The sequence below is a fragment of the Spodoptera frugiperda genome, chromosome 5 (genome assembly GCF_023101765.2).
Source record: "Spodoptera frugiperda isolate SF20-4 chromosome 5, AGI-APGP_CSIRO_Sfru_2.0, whole genome shotgun sequence".
Lineage (NCBI taxonomy): Eukaryota > Metazoa > Arthropoda > Insecta > Lepidoptera > Noctuidae > Spodoptera > Spodoptera frugiperda.
In genome coordinates this window covers 681,531-703,979 of record NC_064216.1, presented here as the reverse complement: position 1 = coordinate 703,979, position 22,449 = coordinate 681,531, and the positions used below count along the sequence as shown (strand labels likewise).

General features: G+C 40.5%; 2 protein-coding genes across 2 annotated transcripts in view; one reads left to right on the top strand and one right to left on the bottom strand.

Moving 5' to 3' along the window:
• LOC118271954 (bone morphogenetic protein receptor type-1B) overlaps positions 1-21,605 on the top strand; it is a 55,831-nt gene extending 34,226 nt beyond the window's left edge. Inside the window, 3 exon segments of the mRNA XM_035588227.2 lie at positions 18,884-19,071; positions 19,199-19,454; positions 19,457-21,605. Of these exon segments, the coding sequence (XP_035444120.2) occupies positions 18,884-19,071; positions 19,199-19,454; positions 19,457-20,454 (1,442 nt within the window). The 3' untranslated portion in view covers positions 20,455-21,605.
• Positions 1-22,449, bottom strand: part of LOC118271957 (60S ribosomal protein L34) — a 137,641-nt gene that overhangs the window by 36,109 nt on the left and 79,083 nt on the right. The gene's annotated exons all lie outside the window — the stretch shown is intronic.

Genomic DNA, 22,449 nt, shown 5'->3' with positions numbered 1-22,449 from the left:
TTTTGGATCCTCGTGTGTGTTGGTCCAGTATTGTACCTGCATCTACAGCCTGTGAAGCACCTTTTATAAGATATTCTATAGAAAGGTTTTATGTTCCGAGTTTGGCTGGTTGCGTTAGTATTGAAAGGTTTTACGGCTGGTAATCATTACCTCACCTTTGTTCGATTTGATTGTATGCTAGTCTGTTACCAAAGCGAAATCTCCGTAGACCGGCGTGAATGCATCTCATTCAAACTCATTCTTTGTAGTTTTGCTGCGGATATCTATTTCCTGTGCTTACATTCAAATTCATCAATTAGAAAATTAATTATGTTTTGCAAAACGGAGCTTAACGGATAGTAAATGTCAATATTTAAATATATTAATTTATCACTGACTACACCAACCAGGTGTTCGCAAAAATAAAAATAAATAAATAATATAAATGCATATCTTTAGATTTTGTAAATGAAACATGAAGTTTATAGATATGTAGCTGTTGAGTAATGTGTCATGTAGGTATTTAGACGCGCGACAATCCAATATTAGCGCGTAACCCACCTGATCCCAAGATAATGCCTATATCGGGCACACAGCTTCGCGCGAGCGTCGAGACGGCTCGGCGCACAAATACACTCGGCGTTGGCACCACATCGCGGATGTCGCCGCGTGTTATGTCTAGCTCGGAACACCTGCAACTTTACGCCGTTTCTTACTATAATAAATGACGATTGAGTACCACGATAAATGATTATAGTTATCTAATTGCACAACGGAATGAGCTTGCCAAAACAAACTCTGCTCGCACGGTTGATTAACGCTGGCAATTAATGCAGATTGCATACTCGTATTATTTAATCGTCTTAAGGTGGGTACGATGCTGATAACTACTTCGGATATAATACATACTACCACGGTGGGACTTCACCGAAATGCTATAAAAGACAGTTGACGTAACATAATAGACATCCATCAATTTAACTTACTCAGAATATTACAAAAGTTAGTAGAGTCACGATTAAGAATCCGTTATTGTCAGTCTCTAAACTCTGGGGTATGCACGACTTGGCTTCACCTTTGAATGTACAAAACTGTGCACATGATTTGTAATGGTTCTATTTCACAAATGATTGCGTCAAACTTAGTAAATGTAAATAGGAAACGTTTCTCCGAAGTCACAGTTATCCTCCCACTGCACTGCGAGTGGGCAAATAAATTGTATGAACTTTTTGAACCATCCCACACAAGATGAACTCGGTCAAGCATTAGGCACGTTTCCCTCTGAGACCAAACATCTTAGTTAGCATAATGTGCCCAGATACTTGTGTAATATTTCCAACTAAATGGTAATAGTTTATTAAGATTAACAACTATGGCTCCTAATCGTCTTGTAAGTGGTCAGTAGGGGTCAATATTGAAGCGAAGTAATTGAAAGACGCGGAAACTTGATAGCTGGTCGTTGGTGACTTTAGTGGCGCATAATGTGCGGTCGCAATGTTCGTCTGTGTGGGGTACCGTTACCCCGGCCGCGGGTAATATCTGCAGATATGAGGGAAACATTTCGCAGCATTCTGTAAATTGGTATGCGGGAAATGTTAAACACGCCTTACGACTTGCCTTTCTGTGTAGTGTGTGAAGTGTTTGTCGGAATACCACCATTTGAAATATCTTTGATGTCTCTTCTTTGACGTTTCCTGGATGCGTAATTAGTACCATTTGACTCTTATCGTGGTGATTAGTTTCATAAGGAGGAAATTATGTTTATTTTCATCCAAATCACAAAAGCTTTTCAAGAAGAGCTTTTAATAAAATTAAGAAAATATATTTGAATTCACGACTGCGCTATTAGATTAGTATAATACTTAAATCGGACGAGTCGTAATCAATTTGGTCAAATATATTATTAGAGTTATAAAAATCGTGGTTAGCTTATAGAAGAAGATTAGCAGGAAAGCCCGCAAGTTAATCAGATGTACAGTTAATGAGACTTATAAACACTCGGTTGATTAACTAATATCTAGGTGAGAACATGCTTAGTAATTTAGCATTCGTCGGAACTAGTCCGCAATTAACGAGATGAAACTTAATGCCACCTCAATCCCACGACAAGATTTGGGCCTTCAGGAAATTAAAATGGCCCCGTTATCGAGCAGATGTAAACATTCGTTTATATTAGTAGGTATAATTATAAGACCATGGACCCCTGCTCCTATATAAATTAGCCTATGTAATAGCATTTTGCAATTTTGCTACGAATATAATTAAGAATGTTTCTCAATAAAATATATCGACGAATTAAGCAGAACTGTCAAAATAAGACGGACATAAATTAGCAACCTACCAGCAATGAATGTGTTTGGAGAACTGCATTCAATAGTCGAGTGAATTTAGAGAACATAATGTGGCATTATTACCGTTTTAATATTTACTCGTAAAGGAAACTCAATAAGATTTACGACGTCTACGTACCGCAGTCTAAATTATTTATCTCGGAAGCAGTTAAAATTATCTATAAATAAATTATTCTCAATATAAAGCCGATAGTAAAAGTCGTAACAGTTCGGGATGCAACAGTGTTGTCTCAGACGTGTTGATTTACGCCTGTATTAACATTGTTGTGCTCGAAATTAAAGCAATGTGCGCGTATTGACAGGCTGACAAGAATCAGCTCAGCGCTGGCCACAGGATGGAGGCTTCATTTAAATTCTACTGCCGTCAGTTTAAGGGTCTCGTAGACACGAACTCCCGATGTTTGTAATAGAAGGCAATTTGCATTTAAATTTACTTCTTTTAAACCACTTGACCAAACGTATTGGGACATAAATACTTATGCTAATTTAATTAGAATTTTATCACTATTACATTGTCGTCACTATACAAAAGCAACGTTTTGGAATTAATTTTATTATTTGCAATAGTCCTCGTAACTCGGTGGCCCTGGTGGCAAAATATTCACATAAATGATTAGTTGTGAAGGCGACCATAAAAATCATAAATACATATTAAAATAAGTAAAATAAGCATTGGTATGTTACCGGGTCACCTAATTAAATAAAGGTCTTGACGTAAAATGTGCTATAATGGTCACAAGTTCTGAAAATAGTGCGGTTATGCAGAACAAAAAGGTCAACGCCAAAAGTATGGACTGCATATAGAGACGTGGAAATTGGTACTGTAATGAATGATGACGTAATAGCGCACAGAAATGATCGACAGCCGGCCACAGAGCGGTAGTAAACATGCGTAAGCGTCATTCACAGACGCAGACGCGGCCGGATATCGCGCATGTGTGAGTGTGCTCATACGTCACACACTCCCGCGAATGGGTGCGTGTGCGAAGTGAAATTATGAAGTCATTTCTATACTGAATACACACGATTCCTATAATATATTGTTTGAAGCACGTTACATCACGTTTCGCCTTTGAGACGAGTGTAGTGTGGTCTATTATACTACTAGCATGTGTCTTAGGGACTCCTTGCGTAATAACTCCAACGATATTCATATCAGCCGATTGTTCTCGGGTGTGCATATTATCTGCGTCCGATGTATGTCATCGAACTATAGTACTGCTTGTCTGATCTGTTTGAGTGTTTTACACGCACATGTTCGTACTTCGTAGTATGATTGCTTGTGCTTCAATGTGTCTTCATTTCAACCAAATTTAGGTTTCCATTTCTCAATTTGATACATAAGGAAATTGTACTTCTGTTGTCTATGTACAGGAAATTTGAAAACTGAGTTGTTACCTTTATATGTAATGCATTTATAGCAAATGAAAGACCTACTGAACTATTATGGCAAGCTTAATTATTATTTATGACTTCAAACACTCCCTGGTACATTGAACAGTAGACATCGGTCGGGAGATGTAGGCCGAGCCGTTGTGCTTGTACCAGCGTGGCACACCTGTAAATCAAAGACACTGGCCAACTGAGGCTAGATTTCTCAACCAATCACTCCTAATCTGCAAATGGATTGGCAATGTCATAAATACAAGTTTCATCGAAAAGAAAGTTTTCAATCCCGACTAGTTGTGACTCGTCTGTCTGCGAGTAAGAGGTCACGACTCGGCTGATGAAACTAGTTTCGTATGGCAATTTAAAATGAACACACCCAACATTGTACAAATTGATGTTCTGCCTTACATGGCCCAAGACCTGTCTGAGATGGTCTTTGGAGTCGTAATTGTGAGATGTGTTTTAGTGATCGTGATTTATTGTACTACCAGTGTTCGCTTGGCTTGCCGTTAACAGATCTGTTATAAAGCTGACTTGTACAATCTAACCTGTTATTTGGAGACGCTATAGCAGCCAATCAATGGTGTCTTGATACTACCATTTAAGTAGCTTCAATCAAAACCTGCAATTTACATGATTTAAAATATCAACCAAACGTCTGTTACATGACGTGCATTTTCTCTTCACTGTTTTGTTTTTAAACGACTAATCTTAGTAACTAATTTATGGTTACTCAATAATATCTTCTGCAACTTTGCTAGATGTTTATTGCTTTTGGAAACAGTTGTCAGGACAAGTGAACACCTGTGTCCAATTTAAATGTCTGTAATCTTGAAGGAGAAATGACTAATATCTAGTCAATTCTCAGAAGACAGATGTAATATTAACGACGTAGTCTGCATAATATGAATAGTAATAATTACTGCCAAACTTCCTAGTGTTGGTTGTTGTGTTCAAATTCTTGCGAAGAAAAACTGTAGGAGTGTATATTTTCAATGAATGTGACTAACTTTACACGTGACATTCTAGTATTGTCTCATGGAATGTGAAACGATGAAGCAATAATTACCATATTTTATATATAAATAGCTTCCATTAAGTGTATATTATAATTATACATACATTCTAAAACATGATTGAGACCTTAATACACTCGGTAATCCGAATTGCTTCATTATGTTATTTAATTAAAAACAACTCGTTCCATTCTCTCGTCGGACGTCATTTAAGACAATCAAGAGAAGTTTGACTATCTTAAATTGATAATCAATATGCATATGTGTACGTGCGCGAGTTGATAACCGGCGCGCCGGTGGCACTGTTGCAGACCAGTCTGAGGTCCGTTATACTCTCAATGGGCCCCATCAATGGACCACGGCCATTTGCATAAACATGTATAGTAACATGTTGATCACCGTTCCATTCATCTTCACGAAACTTGGTTATAGCCGCGCACTGATTGGCCAACTTGTTATTATTTGTATAAGCTGTGTTTGCTTATTGTCGCAACTTGAATTCGATATTTGGAGAGGTCCCAGATATTGATAGAGTGTATTTACTGCGAGTGCTCTGGCCGTTTTATTTATTCGTGTACTATTAGAGCAGCAGTATTATTATGAGTAGACATTTTAACGATGTTACTTTACTTTAGCAAGCTGGCAGTAGCTCGTGTCTGTATAATATTCATGTAAATATTGTAGAGATGTTGTTTACTCTCTAAAATCGGATGTTCATGAACACTTGCAGAAGATTATTATAATTTTATTGGTGTCATTATAGACATGTACTCGTGTATCGTCTACCGGTGTCGTATTACCTCCGGACCGGTTGTGGTGAGGCTGTTTTTTCGCCAAGTTTAATTTGATTAGTCAGTCAGGTGGCTGGCGATGGCGGACTCCAATATATTATCATTGACAGCCAATTATTATAATCAACTGGCGTGTGATTTTCTAGAATTGCCACTTGTTTGATTTATAAATAAATGTTATCATAATATCATTAATTTATTCTAAACTACTTCAGACAGAATTCAAGATTTCATACAATTCTTTAAATATTTTACGGCTTTATTCAGTAAACAATGTTATGAAATGGAATCACATGCATCAATCATTTTGGGAAAACATTTTAGCTCGTAATCGGAAACGATCCTAAACAATGACGTCACACTGGAAGGAATAAAGCAAACAAACATATGTTGTGTACCTAGATCTAAGACTAAATTGAGATTTATAAAGTAATAACTTGGCGAACTTTTCTCATCGAACTTTGAAACTGATAAAAATATGACAGTGTTATATTGTTCCCGCGTTGTAATTACGGGTGGCTGTGGGAGGGTTAATGGTACGTTTAACCTCACCTTATCGACGCTAATATGGCATTACTACCAGATAGTAATTACCCAGTCGCATTATTTATTTTCATACTATCGCATATTCTATTCGTGTTTAATGGGCTTTATTGCCTGTTTTCTTTTTTAATTATGTGCTAAAAATAGGGCACACATCATTCTGTACAATTTTTTTTATTGAGGTTAGTCTTGATTAGCCCTTCCTCTTATAACTGAGGTAAACGTGTTTTATCTTCACCCATGTCTATTGCCGGACATCTATCAGGCGATAGACAGCAGTTAACATGTACTTGACACTGAAGATTACGCTAAAACTTCCCTATAAAAAAGGATCTGCAAAAGTTTCCGATGAAATAAAAGCACGCCTACACAAAACAGGCTGCACCGTTACTATTTAATTTTCTCTTCGTGTTGGTTATCTGATTAATAATCTAAAATCTACTTTCCCAATGGCAGATAACGATCTGGCCAATAGACGAAATCAGAATACTAACATTGTTACACTCGGATCATTTCAACAAGAACAAACATGTATTATAAATTCTGGCTACGATCGAAAGCGCATCCGATTTGCACTTGTGATGGTACTCACATCCGTAATTATATCGCACGTATTAACCGAACAGCAAGTAAGCATGGTAATTCAGAACTTACGACGTATTGCAAATTGCCGTCTGAATAACACTAATTATTTTTTTACATTGTGCTGTAATACCGCAGATGCGTTGATAGCCATCAATTCGTGTATCATTATTCGTGTTTTGCTGCCGTGGTACAGGCACGTCTGCCAAATTAGACGCACCTTTCAGTATCGAAATTAGCTGGCCTTTGAAAAAAGAATAGAACTGGGTTCTGCCTTTTGGTATGTATACAAGTGTTAAAGTCGTGGTCAATGGTCACGATCCACGACTGACTGAAAGGTCTATTACATTTTAAATAGACTTAAATTGTAGTCACTTTTCTAGCGGCTTTCAGCAGCTACTGTTATTTAACTGTAGGCAGTTTACTTGACAGTGATGTATCATCAGTTTCCGGATCAGCATGAAGTTAAGAAAATCTCCCGTGGCATCCATTAAGTTTGATGTACTACCCACTTTTTGTTCCGTTATATTGCACGCGGCGGATCATATTGTTAGCGTTTTATTGGTGCAATCAGTCATGTCTTCAATCCGCCCTCGATCGCTAATGGCGCGCGCCCACCGCGCTGTTTCGCAATAATCATCAATTTAAGGTAATTGGCCGACGAACACCTCCGAGCACCTCCGAAGGCTTGTTCTCTTATTTCTCAATAGTAATCGAGGGGTAGTGTGGGCGGTGGTGACCTCTCGGCACGCGTGGGTGAGCTTTCTACGATGCGCCACGCTTATCTAATAGCCATACGACCACGTATCAATACGTGAATGGTGGCTAAGTGACACTGCCTTAGCACCTTTTATGATCAATCACTGCTCGGGGATATTGACGGTTCTATTATTCTGGCGCACTTTGTTTGATTGAGATTATTGTTTCGCACTTATCTGTTTACTGCGTGTAACAGGTTGCAGTGATCACAATACTGAATTATTCAAAAGGATAGCCTAGTCCCAGACCGCCTACAGAAAACAACTGCGTCGCTTTTCTAAAGAATAAAATATCATTAAGGCTGCGCAATATAAATAGTTATACTTTACTTACCGTCGGGTTTTTCTTTTATAATTAGTGTCGATTACACGGGCAAGGCAAGGTTGATTAAACCGCAGCTGTCAATAGGCAGTGTTTGGTTTCATAATAAAAAGCAGAGTATTAGTTGTTGAAACCGAATTCCATGCGAACAACGTTGGCGACAACTTTTGGAGATCCGCAACGAAATTGGGAATGTGGCTAGAATCTTACACGTTCTCATATTAAGGCCAAAGGCTCGACCTCGTACGCCTCATTGTTTATGCTGTCTACTATTAATTTGTTTTCGTCTATCCGCGACAATGAAACCTGTATTTAATTTAGCTTAAAATAACGTCCTTTTTAAGTTAATATGCAGTAAGGAACTCTCCAAGGACCCACGGATTATAGCTTGACAATTTTTTGTCCTTCGCTCCGGGTAGAGTGTTCCTCTCTGGTGATAAAGTATCGTATTACACTTAACCAACGAAGCAAATGAAGTGTTTTAAAGCGTTATATTATTTTACATATTCATTATACATATCACGACAGTTTATCATGCATAACTTGAAGAATATGTTAATATATAATTTATTGTTTCATTAGGTATCTAATGGAAAATTGATGTAATAAGTGGAGATATAGTTAAACAAAACTAAAGTTCAGTGACTTTTGGAAGACAAACAATAATATCAAATTGAGCACAGTCCAAATCGCTTAAAAAAGAGAAATCCTTAAAGTTTCATAAATTCATGTAGTGCTGTCAGTGTCGCCGAGCCATTATACGATATTATAATAGTAATGGGTGTCGTGTGTCAGCCATAGGTTCGACATAAATGTCGTCGCAACGTTTAATGTCGCGGAAGTCGCCTACGCGCTGCGATTTAAAACGCTAACGACTAAATAGTCGCGGTCGCGTTTTACTTTATTACCAGCTTAGATTGGTATATGATAATCGTAATTACCAGCCGTTATAGCAACAGGTCGCTTTTAGAAACACCTGTTTTACTTAATTGCAGATTTATTAAACTTATACGGATTAATTTGCGACACTGCCAGTTATAATTCTATTCATATATGGGTCCTTAAGAAGCTTAATTACCTAGTTTTGTGTAGATAAAATCAGTTGCTACTTTTACGTTTATAACCTAAATCACTAAGTGACAGCTTAAAGCTCAACTGATTTGGTTTACTAAAATGTCGTGTGTTTTTCTGGATAATCCCCTCAGTGACATGGTTGCTAATTTCGAATAAAAAGTCTCGAAGTTCTTATTGTCTAGATTTTTTTTTGTATTCTATACTTGTGTAGTACTCAATTACATTGTGTAATTGTAATGTAATAAAACGTACGTGATCTATCTGCGACAGCAACTTGCAGTGGGTATACACCTATACCTACCGAGTCCTAATATGTACAAAACAAGGTTAGCCTTATCTACATAAATCCTACCTACTTACCTAAGTTTACATAGCTAACTGCCCTGTCATAATACGAAGTCCAAGATTGTGTGTTCTTGTTCTACTTAGACATTTTTCCAAGACATAAACAACACCTGTTTAATATTCTAACTATAAATTAAATCTGTAACCTGAGATTTGATAACTTAATAAAACTTGTTGCTATATGTTAAAAATATGAAATGTGTAAACTATAAAAAAGAGGAAATGAAATATACGATGTTGAGGGAAGGCCTTAAAGTTACGTAATGGCGGCCACACAGTGCGCCCGCGTCGGTCAAGAGTTCGCTTGCATGCGCCTACGCAGATTCTGGAGCTCGTACGGAACGAAAAAGGCAATCAGAAGTTCTATCGTTCGTATGTCAATGATGATCAATTAACTTAGTTCGTTCTAACGGTATGATAAGCTAATTGTGTACAATATAACAAAAAAAAATCAATATAATGGAGTTGCCTTATGAGACAAAGCAAACTCAGACTCCAAAAAGACTTAGAAGATTGTCTTAAAATAAATAATTAGGTATTAGTTGTTTCTAAATAATGATAATTGTATGTATACTGTACTGTGTGTTACTGTTAATTTTTTTCCATCCACCAATACTTCTGCAGGTAACTGTATTGTGCATTGGTTGTTTAATTTATTTATGCCAACATTTCGGATCGCTACCGGCGCGACACCTTATCGTTACTCATTATTAATGGTCCAGTATTGTAACGGAGTGTTTAACCCACCGGACTGGACTCGTACCGTAATGTCTGATAATTTGAGATGTAGGTGATGTGCTCAAGTTTTTTGGTTGGTTAATTTGCTAAGGCGGAAATTTATATGGCAAAACTTTGGTAAATCCCTTGGAGTAAGCTATGCAGTAAGATAAACCTCTTTTTCAATGCTTCCTTCGAATTATGCGAGAAGCTTAGTTAATATTCTATGAGATTATGGCAATAAATGTGTACAATGTTGCTATCAACATCGAGTTCATTAGCTTTCAGCTCAGCAGTGTCGCGGTGATAGTCCAATAACTCAGCTACCCCCGAGGCCATGTATCGCCGACCAGACACGACTTTCTCGCTGTGGGCGTCACCTGTCGTGCCGTACCGTCCATCTGGCACGTTCACATCTCCACTACCAACTAAAATATATCTTATACGTCCACATATAAGAACCATATTAACCGAAACTATAGAAAATGCAACCTTGCCAGGTCTCGCCCACTACAGCTTATTGGACTCAGATCTAGCTCGTCTACAGACTATGCATTCATTATTATTATTTTGAATTAAAAAAATGTTTCATAACATAACTTTCTATATTTGCTTTTATGTATCCATTGTTGATATCTCGTGATATTTTAATTCATCTGTGTCACGTGATAGTTGTTTTAAAGACAACATGTTGTCTTGTTGTCTGGGTTTCATTTTACGTGTAGGCAATCTCTGTGGAGTGTGTTTCCATTAAACGTTGCTTCATAATTTTTATTTCTTTTGTACCAGTGTAATATTACTGGTTCGCCTACATTGAAAGTTTTTGTCTCGCTATTAAACATGATTGTTTATTGTCAGTGCTAGACAAAACATCAATTGCGACATTGATTCAAGTTTGACTGACATTTAATTTGTGTGCATTTGTTCAGACATCGCCCACTGTCGCCTGTACAATCCAATCGTAATCTTATTATCTATCTGAACGTTCATTGGCAGATCATTAATTACATCTGTTACTGTCAAAACGTTTTGTTTGCGTTTGTTTTTCAAATCCATGCCAAGTAAACCGTTGTCGACTTCGTAATACCAAATAATCTCATTGATAAGATTCGGTATCCAAGTAAATTATGTATCTTTTGTATTTCCTATCTATTGATACGATATCGTATCTGTAGCAGAACTGCGTAGTTTTTGTTTTCCAATATATGTAGAGCTGTCATATCGTCCGCAGTGCACATGTGTCAGCGTTTCCGACGTGTCAATTTATCAAGCGCCGCGTAGCTCGACGTGGCGGGTGCACAACGCCTTCCATTTCCATACCGCATGATACACTTGACTCCACCAAAATACATCGGTTATCACCTCGAGATAGGTATTAGCATTAGGTAGACACATGATAGCGCACTTCTCTCCTTGCTGATAACGGCCGCGCCCCTACAATTAAGATTATCACGACACGATTAAGGTTGTGTCCGACCTCAAATCGCGTAGTGTTTGGGTTTTGTTTAGTTTACAGCCTGGCTGGCACTGCTACTGAATTTATTAAGTGGCCCGATAATGTGGGTCCGCTATCTCGTCTCAGCTTGTTAAACGAAGCGCGAGCAGTTACTAAATGACGTCTGCACCTCAAGTATCAATAGCCGTTATCGAATTTGTGCAAGTATGTTGACAATTAAACACGTAATCTATCGCGAGCAAACGATGTCCATTCACTGCAGATAGCGCTGTACCAATATGTTGTTGTTTTGACAGATTCCTTACAAATGGAACTAGTCGCAGTGTAACGCGCCGGACCTCTGGCCCCGGTTGCACAATTGTCACAAAAACACGGTTATTCACGCGTCTATTTTTAAACGTCTACGGTCTGAAGTAAGGTGGGACTGTACGAGGCTCAACGTCAGCCTCGAAATATGTCATTTTTATAGTCTGCAGTTATATTATTTTCATGACGTTACGCTATCGTCGTGTTTATTTTGCGAACGTCTTGTGTAAATATACGGAGTATGTAGAGCTGTATAATGCACGGGAATTATAGGAGTAAGTGCGTAATGTTAGTGCTGGTCAGCTTCGTTAGCTCGGGGTAACGGTCGCCAATCAATCGAGTGGGTCGCGCATAGAAAACGACATTACTTCCAATCTGCCGCATGAATATGCAGAGCAGATCCATCAGCATGCCGATACAGTCACCTGACCGCCTCCGCGTGGCGTCAATTACGTACACCGACTACGTATTTACTCATACAACTGACTTAAACACTGTTTACTGCTTCCTTGCGCGTTTCTAAACATTTTACAGTAAATAATGTAACCTCTAGATTTTTATCAAAATGACCTGTTGAGGCGACCTTGTAGACCTATAATAGAAAGCACAATATTATCTAGGATTAATTATCTTCTGAACAGAATGTAGTCACTGCAGTAGTTCTTCAGTATCGATCACCTACAGAGAAAATGATAACGCCTACAGTTCTCGTCTTGTACTTAATGAGCCAAACTATTACCCAGGGGAAAGGCCGAAAGATTTGTAAACAAACATAATGTCCATTAAAAACAAAAACAAGGATAATTTAAATAGAAATGAAATGAAAGCTCCGTAGTACGCTGAGCGTGTACATTGTCACGTATTGTCCTAGTTCTTAATTCTTGTTACTATTTCTGCATCGGCCCTTATCTATACCGAACGCTGATAATTATTGATTAGCTTTTAAATGCCCAAGTAAATACCTGGCTAATTATAACTCGCTATACTCGACCTACTTGGTTATAATATATATGCGTAGTTAGATTAGGTACTTATTGTTTGATATTTTGGTAATTAACCTTTTTTAATTCGATTTAAGTCTAACCCAAGCCTCTTGAGAAAATTTTTTTTGGTAAGGAGGTTTTAGTAAAACTACATCATCATCTATTTCATCATAGGTTTCATGAGTTACGGATGTATGCTTCTGGTGACTGAAAATAGTTTCAGTAACTGGAAGCATTAATTTTATTTTCTTAATTCTCGCCTTTTACATACTTACCTAATGATTATCAGAAGACAGTGAGGAAATTAAAAAATAACCTTAATTTTTTTAAAGTGAGAATCGGAATTCCCGCCCAAAATGTTTTTTATTTGCGATATGAAATGTTGATGTTAATTTTGCATGTTATCTCAGTACGGCAGGTTAATAAACTTGAGATAGTTGTCAGAGGAGATAAAGTGTGTACCAGTAATTCTCACGTCAGGTAACCAGATAACACTTCACACTCGCTTGGATTTCATGTAAATATTGATTTACTGTCAACTTTATCACAAATCCAATGTGCTGCGAGTTGCGAGTACAACTCCTCGACATGAGAACCGATAGTTGTGGTGCTCCCAACTATTTAGAAACTGTTCCATTATAGTCAATATAAACAGTCACGAATATGTTAATAATACAAAAGTTAATACGTTAAGGTTTCATAAACGCGGAGAAAATATGCATATCTGGCATTCTAGTGAGCACTTATTAGCATGAGCGGCAATAAAATGTCCCGCAATACGATAGAATTTCATCTCTATAGAGTATCGATTAGTTATTGTATTTATTTTTTAATTTCTGGGCGCAATAAAATATTATTTTCAACAATGTAAACTTGTTGATTGATGTAAGTAATCGCGACGCAGTGGCATGCGCACGCGCAAATATTGTCAGTGCTCTTATCGTGCAAATGGGTCGTTAACAGGTGATGTTCAAACATACCAGCCCCGTGAAATATGACCACAGTGTACACATGTGTAACGTTTTATAAAATTACGAGCTCGTCCTTAAGCCTCGGCAGATTAAGGGTGTGTAAAAACTATTACGTAACCTGCGTTTAAACCCGATACTCCTTAATCCCGGGACCACAAAAAATGGTGACGGGATCCTGTTTGGAAAGGAGATGCGCGGGGTGAGGAGCGGGCGCGGCACCTCGGAGGCGCGCCACTCTGCCGCCGAATAAATTATGTTCTTTGGCCCGTATCACGCGCCGCGCGCCCCGCGCATGCCCCTCGGGACCTTATCGATCGAGTTGGATAATCCTAGAGGTCGCTAGATCGCAGGCGCCTGCACGCTGTGCGATGATGACCTCTCGCCCCGCCAGCATGATCGGAACCGAATGCCATTTGCGAGAGTCACGACAAAATATTGTTTCCCGATATCTGGGGGGCGTTGTTCGCGTGCTGCGGATCTGTTTGTTTTAATTACCTTCCCGCCGTTCGTCATACGTATCTGGGCGATCTCATTCATTATCATTCAGTTTGTTCTATCCTCGTTACGAACGATGCTTATCATTTAATCCAATTCAGTTCATGGAAAAGAGTATTTATCCATATCTAAAACAAGATTGACTGAGATGCTGTGTTCCACATCGAATTCATCTTGATCGATTGCCCTTTTACTCCTATATTTAACAAATCGATTTGTATGATCGCTTGCAATTGCAGCACTCGCAACGAATTCATTCTCGTGTACATAAACTGATGCCAGTAACATCTGCGCTGTATTCTGAATCAAAAGGAACTAGTTTTGCACGTGCGCGGTACAGGCACAACGACCTATTCCCATAATATCAACAATCAGTGCTGAGCAGTTACGTGAAAGTAGTTTGTAGACCATCACTTCACCGATGCTGTTGATGAGCTTCTGATGGCGTGCTCAAACATCGTCAGGAGATTTCCCACGAGAAACAGCCATATAAATCGCTCTCTGCCACAATAACTGTCGCACGGGACGAAATTATGTCCGAATTCGATCAAACACGCCATCACAAATTCAGAACCTCAATCGCGTTCCGTATTAGACTAATAACCACGATTATTTGCAAATTAATGTCACAGACGGGACTCGAGAACAATAGTGTCGTTGCTTTGCGTAGGCATGTAATTTGAATTCATAACAGTAATTTGCATACGTTTTGGCAATCGACACGTGCCTCACTGTGTAACATGTCTCACATTGGGGGACATCCTTGAGATGCATTGCTGGCCAGCGGGCACGTTCACCAGAACTTGACTGCGAATTGCAAGAGCATCGAGTGCAAAGCCTACGTGAACCACATCTGTGGAGCGAACACATCCCAATTTAGAGCGAATAATTAAACCACGCCGCGATAAACCTGTAGACATGCCAAGATACGTGTAGGAACCGACAACATTTACGGATTAAATTAGAAAAGGAAAATAAAATGGATGCTTCAGTCATAAAAGCTCTGGATTAATAGCGTTCCGATTAGTTAGGTGCTCCATAAGGTTTTACTGCTTGCGTCTCTCTAATAACGTGGAAGTGAGAGTATTAGGACTCGTCGTAAACTATAAAAAGCACCAGCTTCCGACAGATGTTGGTCTTCCAGAAATGCGACCAATAAAGTCTTGTGCTAAAACCGTGTGTCTGTTAGTATTGACGCTATTTTTACTCTATCTGGCTACGATTATGAAAGGCTTCGTTATTCTTGAAATAAATGTTATCGTATGATGTTTATACTTTTCCTCTTACTAATATAATCGTTCGTTTAAGTTATTCAATGCCTCTTTGTTCCTATTATGTATTACACATTATCATATTGAGGTTCTGACAGATTCTTTCCTCGTCCGATACAGTAAGTTAATTGTGTTGACTAATAGCTGGCCGATTAGAGGCCGCGTTGCCAAATATATTTGTAGCAATGTAGATTATACTAAACACTTGGCAGTGCAGTGTTGGCGTCAATGAATTGCAACGGCTCGCTCGTCTGTGCATCTCATGAGTATAGTGCGGCCGCGACTCGGTACTGGCGTTATCTTTCGGAGCCATGTGGAGGCTGTGCAGCGGTGCATACTGCACGGGGCGGCGCGCGGCGGCTGCGGGGCGCAGGCCCAGGGGGACGCCGCTCGCGCTCCGCCCGTCATTCGCGCCGTGGGCGTCACTCCGCCGACACGTATCGCTCAGTGTTGTCCGCCAGTGGGTCGGTGTTGCGCGCGAACCATAACGTCTCCCGTGAGACAGCGTGCGTTGTGACAGTCCACATATAATCTCAGTGGTGTAAAAATAAAGCCGGCGACAGACGGCGGCGTCCCAAGTTATATTTAAATGATAGCGCGGACGCGGGGCCGGGCTCGCCTCGAACGCTCTCCGACGACGGCATGAGACGAAGTACGTGCAACACCTTAGACCGACACCTAAACCAGATCGTAAATCCAAGCTGTTATCGTCGTCAACTTGCCTGAGTATTGTGTTTCCTCCGTAGTTCCGTCACAGTGCGCCAACCTTGCCTCGTCCGTCACCCAAAGACTCGCTGTGTTCTGTTTGTTTTGCACAAGTGTTCACATCTGCATCAGGACTGTGGTTGTGATCTCGACATGTCGCAGTTTCCGCTTTCTCAACGGATTTGCTACGAGCTAAGGACGTGCATGTTGTGTTGATTCATTCCTAGTTTCCTGTCTTTGTTGTATTTATAATTTGTTGTTTGTGTCTCGTCGTAAATATACTGGTGTTGATGTAATCATCATCGTATATTTAGAAGTTTATTTGGGATCACTGTTAAACGCGAACGTTTGTGTTACCAATACCTATGATGGTACCTCGCTCTTGTGTAAGTCATTCACAAACGCATTGATTCATAGCTACCTTGTATTACGTGTTACTACTGTATGAGCTCAAGGCTCAAATTTCTTCGCTACCTATAGCTATTTGCTGACCGCAACTTTATTACTCTGATGTCATTGTAATTAACAACCTAGGTGTCTATAAAATCCTTCATAGTCGTCTCTGTACACAGCTCTACCCAGCTACTAGATGTGAAACTGTTAGTTTTATGTTCAACATTCGTGACAGGCTGATTACGTTTAACTACCAAGTTTAATTATTAATTATTTATAACGTCTCGTCATTTCCCGAGAACTGGCGACACTAATCGATCAATTTTATGATTCCTTTAACATTTTTTGTTATTTACGTTATTGCTGTTGCTATAGTTGAGGCGGAGTAGTACAGGAGTGGTATTAAATTTGTACCTGTTGTTGTTGTGGTACGTCCCCTGCCGGCTCCGGCCGAGTGTCGGGACGCGCCGGGTACCTGTTGCCCGCTGCTTGCAAAAAATATTATGCTCCGATGCTGGATGAATGTTTAATGCCATTAATATTTATATCCCTTTTCATAATTCTTTTGTGTTCGTATTCAGACGTAGCGTATCGTGTTTACACATCTTTAAAATAAGAAACAACCAAATTCCGCGTTTGCAAGTAATTCATGTCTTTAAAAGACATATTTGTAGGCTCAGTTCTATTGGCTATGCGTGTTAACCAAAGGTACTCCAAATTGCAGTAGCTGCGTTTATTTACATAGCATTTACATTCTCTATAATTTTAGTGAGCGGTTCATTGATATACGCATTAGTATTTCCATATATTAAAAGATTGTTTCAAATGTCAAATATATCAAACACCTGCAACTAAACTGCCAGTAATTAATATTTAAATACAGAAACTAGAAATGTTGATGGCGCACCAAATGGCTGGAGACTCGAAGTGATTAGCGCGTCAGTCAGTTGACTTGAATAATTATCTTAATTGACTCCGCTCCACTGCGTTTTTCACCTTGATTTATTGAACTTATTATGAAATACTCGGTTCCTATATTGTTCTTCATCCTTTAAAATATTGTTTTTATTATAATACTGAATGAAAAATTGTTATCTGCTCGGTTTATGTAAACTTTATCAACTTAGCAATTTGTCTGCAGTTTCGCAGTGAATAAAGTAGACTTTATCACACGTTGATAACGTAGTTTTTTGTAAGTCGATAAACAAAGGTTATTTCCTAAAAGTCCTGCAACCAAACTGTCTAAAATGGCCTTGTTAATGCTCTGAAATTCCATAGCAAGATCTTAAATAGACGTCCTTCAGGAATTGGACTGACTACTATGCAACAAAATCTTTCTTGTTTAAAACCCAATTGTTTGCTGTTTTAGAAGTTCAAAGTCATTTGAACAACACATAAATAAACTTGATGTGCAATGCCATTGCAGGGAACCAACACCGTCACTATTGTATGAACTGGCGTAGCGAAGCGTCTATACAATTTATTGTTGTACCTATGTCACTGCGTAAAAGTTGACTATGGGTCCCTATTATAGCGGGATGTCCGGACGTCCAGGGGGTCTAGTTTCAAAAAACAGTATTTGTAATAAGATTTCGTTCTTTCTTCTCCGTTTATCTACACCCTGAATGCAACAAGCTTTAATGCATGGAAAATTCTGACTTAGAACTTCAAAGTTTGTTAGAGCTAACGGCTAATTTATGTATTCCATAGAATACTATCGTAAAGTTTTAGGATAGTTTAATTCTATGAAAAATATTTATTGTCGCTCTCTATGTGACAAGTTGCTGTTACCTTTCATGTAGACGATGTTTCCTCTGGTTTGATCACATGCCTCTCGATATTATTACCTTTATTTTAGTTTCATTATGCAAGATGTGTGTCGTATGTATTCTAGTTCATGTTATAACAAAGGTATATTTATAAATGACTTCATTATGTTATAATTATCACCTTTCAGCAATTATTCATATATTGTGGAAAGTTTTTCACACCTGTTATAAACATTCGTCGTTTACATGATATCTATAATGTGATTTTTTCCCTATAATTCTCCACTCGTTAGTTTCATTTACTATGCACGGTACTACTTTATAGATATTAATCAATTCTTAATTCTCCTTTTTTATAAAATTATAAGGTCACCTGAAAAGTCTCGTTTGTTTCTCTTTTGAAAGAGGCTTCCACATTCTCACTATTTGTACGGGTAGGGTTCTTGTTAGTTATGCAGGGTCGCGTTTATTGTATTTTTTTTGTTTTGTTTTTTCTATGACAAACAATACTCGGCAAGTTGACAACGTTTTGGTCTTGGTTCGGTTGTTCCTTTGAGACACCATTTGTGCCTCTCGAATTTGATCTCTATCTGGTTTGGAGTAAAGCGTTAAGTTTCTTGTGTTGTTTAAAGTAAAAATGCTAAAAGTATGATTTGTTACGTTGCAGGTCGGGGCCTAGTGTGCGAGTGCCTCGGCGCGGCCGCGTGCCCCGACGGCGCGGCTAACGGCACGTGCGTCACGCAGCCCGGCGGCTACTGCTTCGTGGCCGTCGAGGAGGTGCTCGACGACAATGGACTCGTCGTCGTCGACCGGTCAGCGGGCTGCCTGCCTCCGGACGAGTCAGGATTTATGCAAGTCAGTATTTTACTTACGTTTTTAATTGTAATATAGTCCGTTTTAAAAATGATTAAATGGATATTATACTTATTTAGTTATGTAACTTCGTCGCTAGTATTCTAACGACAGCTATTTGAATTTCCAGTGCAAAAGCTCCCAAGTGCCACATCAACACCCGAAGGTGATAGAATGCTGTTTCGAGAGCGACCTGTGCAACCGGCGGCTGTCCCCGCAGCTGCCGGAGCTGTCCCCCGACGTGACGGAGACGCCCGGGCTGCACGGCGGCGCCGCGGGCTCGCCCACCGTGCTGGTGGCGGCCGCGCTGTGCGTGGCGCTGCTGGCCGCGGCCGCCGCCTTCCTGCTGCTGTTCCGGCGCCGGCGCCGCGCGGGCAAGCGGCCCCCTCCCCGCCCGCGCCGCACGCCGCCGACGTGTCCTCGGGCTCCGGCTCCGGCCTGCCGCTGCTGGTGCAGCGCACCGTGGCCAAGCAGATACAGATGGTGGAGTCTATTGGCAAAGGCCGGTACGGTGAGGTTTGGCTCGCGCGCTGGCGCGGCGAGCGAGTCGCCGTCAAAGTGTTCTTTACCACGGAAGAAGCTTCTTGGTTCCGCGAGACAGAAATATATCAGACGGTGCTGATGCGCCACGAAAACATCCTCGGGTTCATCGCGGCTGACATCAAGGGCACGGGCTCGTGGACACAGATGCTCCTCATCACGGATTACCACGAGAACGGCTCGCTGCACGACTACCTGCAGACCGTGGTACTCGACACGCACAGTCTCATGACAATGGCGTACTCTATAGTGAGTGGGCTGGCGCATTTACACATGGACATATTCGGTACGAAGGGCAAGCCCGCCATCGCACATAGAGACATAAAGAGTAAAAATATCCTCGTGAAGCGGAACGGTCAGTGCGCCATCGCGGACTTCGGGCTGGCCGTGCGGTACGTGGCGGAGCGCAACGAGGTGGACATCGCGCCCAACACGCGCGTGGGCACGCGCCGCTACATGGCGCCCGAGGTGCTGGACGAGAAGCTGGACGTGAGCAACTTCGAGGCGTTCAAGATGGCCGACATGTACTCGCTGGGGCTCGTGCTGTGGGAGATGTGCCGGCGGTGCTGCTCGGGCGACAAGGCGCAGCACGTGGAGGCGTACGCGCTGCCGTACCACGAGCTGGTGCCGCCCGACCCCAGCTTCGAGGACATGCACCGCGTGGTGGTGGCGGCGGGCGCGCGGCCCCCGGTGCCGGCGCGCTGGCTGGGCGCGGAGCCGCTGAGCACGCTGGTGACGCTGATGCACGAGTGCTGGCACGCCAACCCGCCCGTGCGGCTCACGGCGCTGCGCGTCAAGAAGACGCTCGCCAAGTACAACACCGAGACCACCGTCAAGCTCGTGTGACCGTGGACGGACTCGCCTAGTGTACGATCCAAGTTTAGTTCCTCGATAATGTTCTATTTATTTACGATTCACGTGAACTTCGATAGTTGTAAAGGCCCGATGTGAAAATTCAGTTTGACCACCGTTTTGTTTTAAATCTCAGTATTGTTAAGTTTATTCGGATAGCAGCAGTTCGTGCCACCAGTGAAATGATACTGTAATTATATAATTATGACTAACTTATGAATGTTCCCGATGGAATCTCTCCGCAACTGTATGATTTTGGTTTTAGTTTTGTTCTAAAAGTAATGTTTTATTTTATTACTGTTACTTAGATTTAGTGACGAAGTGTTTTATAATGAAAATTTGTTGTCTTCCGTTTGTATAAGCAATGAAAGTGTTCGTTGAGGCAGCTTTGTTCTTGTTTCGAGTCGTTCGAGACGTGTAAATAGTCGTGGAGCGGTAGGGAGGCAGCTATACTATACATGTGAAACAATACTCTGTTTCTGTTGTACATGAGGCCACTGTCGCCAAGTACAAGGACTGCCGCAGTGGCCAAGCGACGTGTATTGTGATATTTGGACAATAAGACGCCCTTATTATCGTACAAAACAAAGATTATTTCAAAATTATTGAAGTAGCCATAAAATGCATTTTTATATTCACATGTTTGTCAGTACAGGTAGCTAATGTGGGTTGTACTTAAACGAAGATAAAAAGACTAATAGTAGTGTGTGAGTATTAAATATATGGGATGTAATGGCGCAGTGTCTTATGGAGATGCCTTCGCAACGATTAGTATTAACTATTTGTTTTGTATAGCGAGCCACTTGGTCTGATGTGCCTTACGAAAATATTTTGTGCCTTGACACATAACGTAGTTCGCAGAATAAGAAAATATGTTTTCTTACACCTACTTTGTGTGATTTTGAATTGATACGTAATATTGAAACTCATTCCACAATGTAATAATACACCATTTTGGGTACCGACAGAGGGCAGTAAAGTAACGTTATGAGAATGGGAGTGTATATAGAGTAGACCAAGTGCCCGCCTAGCATTTACTAGTGCGCATCGCACCCTGTACAGTGTTGTGTAAATATAGCTGGTAGGTAACATTGCATAGGTCTAAATACATGTTAAGTTACAAATAAAACATTAATGGACATAGACTTTGTATTCTCATTCACCACCTATACCTATACCCAACCTTGTAAAGGAAATTACCAATATGCCAATTAAATTGGGACCCATACCACAGAATAATAAGTCCCACACCACCCGATTCCTGTCGCGTCCGGGGCCTCGGTAAGTTATGGCGGGGTTCTAATGTATAGGTAGAGATTTTTTATGGAATAAGCCGGTAAACGAGCAGACGGTTCACTAGATGGTAAACAATCGCCGCTGCCCATGGACACTTAACACCAGAGGCGTTATAATTACAAGTGCGTTGCCGGCCTTTTGGGGGTTAGGAATTAAAGGGTTGTTAGGGAATTGGGAAGGGGGTAATTGGGCCTCCGGTAATCTAACTCCCTAAACAAAATACAACGCAAGCGTTGTTTCACCCAGCCACGCCGTGGTATCACTCCGGTCGAGCTGGCCCATTCATGCCGAAGCATGGCTCGCATTGTGCGCAGGCAGACTCGTAGATTGTCAACATGCGTGGATGTTATTGGCTGTAAATATATGCCGGATCGGGACCCTCGTTGGTCGCACACGAGACTGTCTAATTTGGTTCGATTCCCGAATATAAAGTTTTATTGAGATTTGAATTAGAAAAATTTAGTATATTAAGTTTTATGACATTAGTCTAATTCCCCTATACTTATTCTCTCTTTGGTATAATTGTAAGGGACGTAGTTGTCACAAAGCATATTTCCAGAACCCAAACCTATCCTGGATGTCAAGAAAAACATTATTTTTGCCATACAGATTTTCTCAATCTCATTATTTTGAATTTCTCATTTATACGCTCCAAGAGTACCTATGGGTTCGATTTTGTTAGACCACATAAGA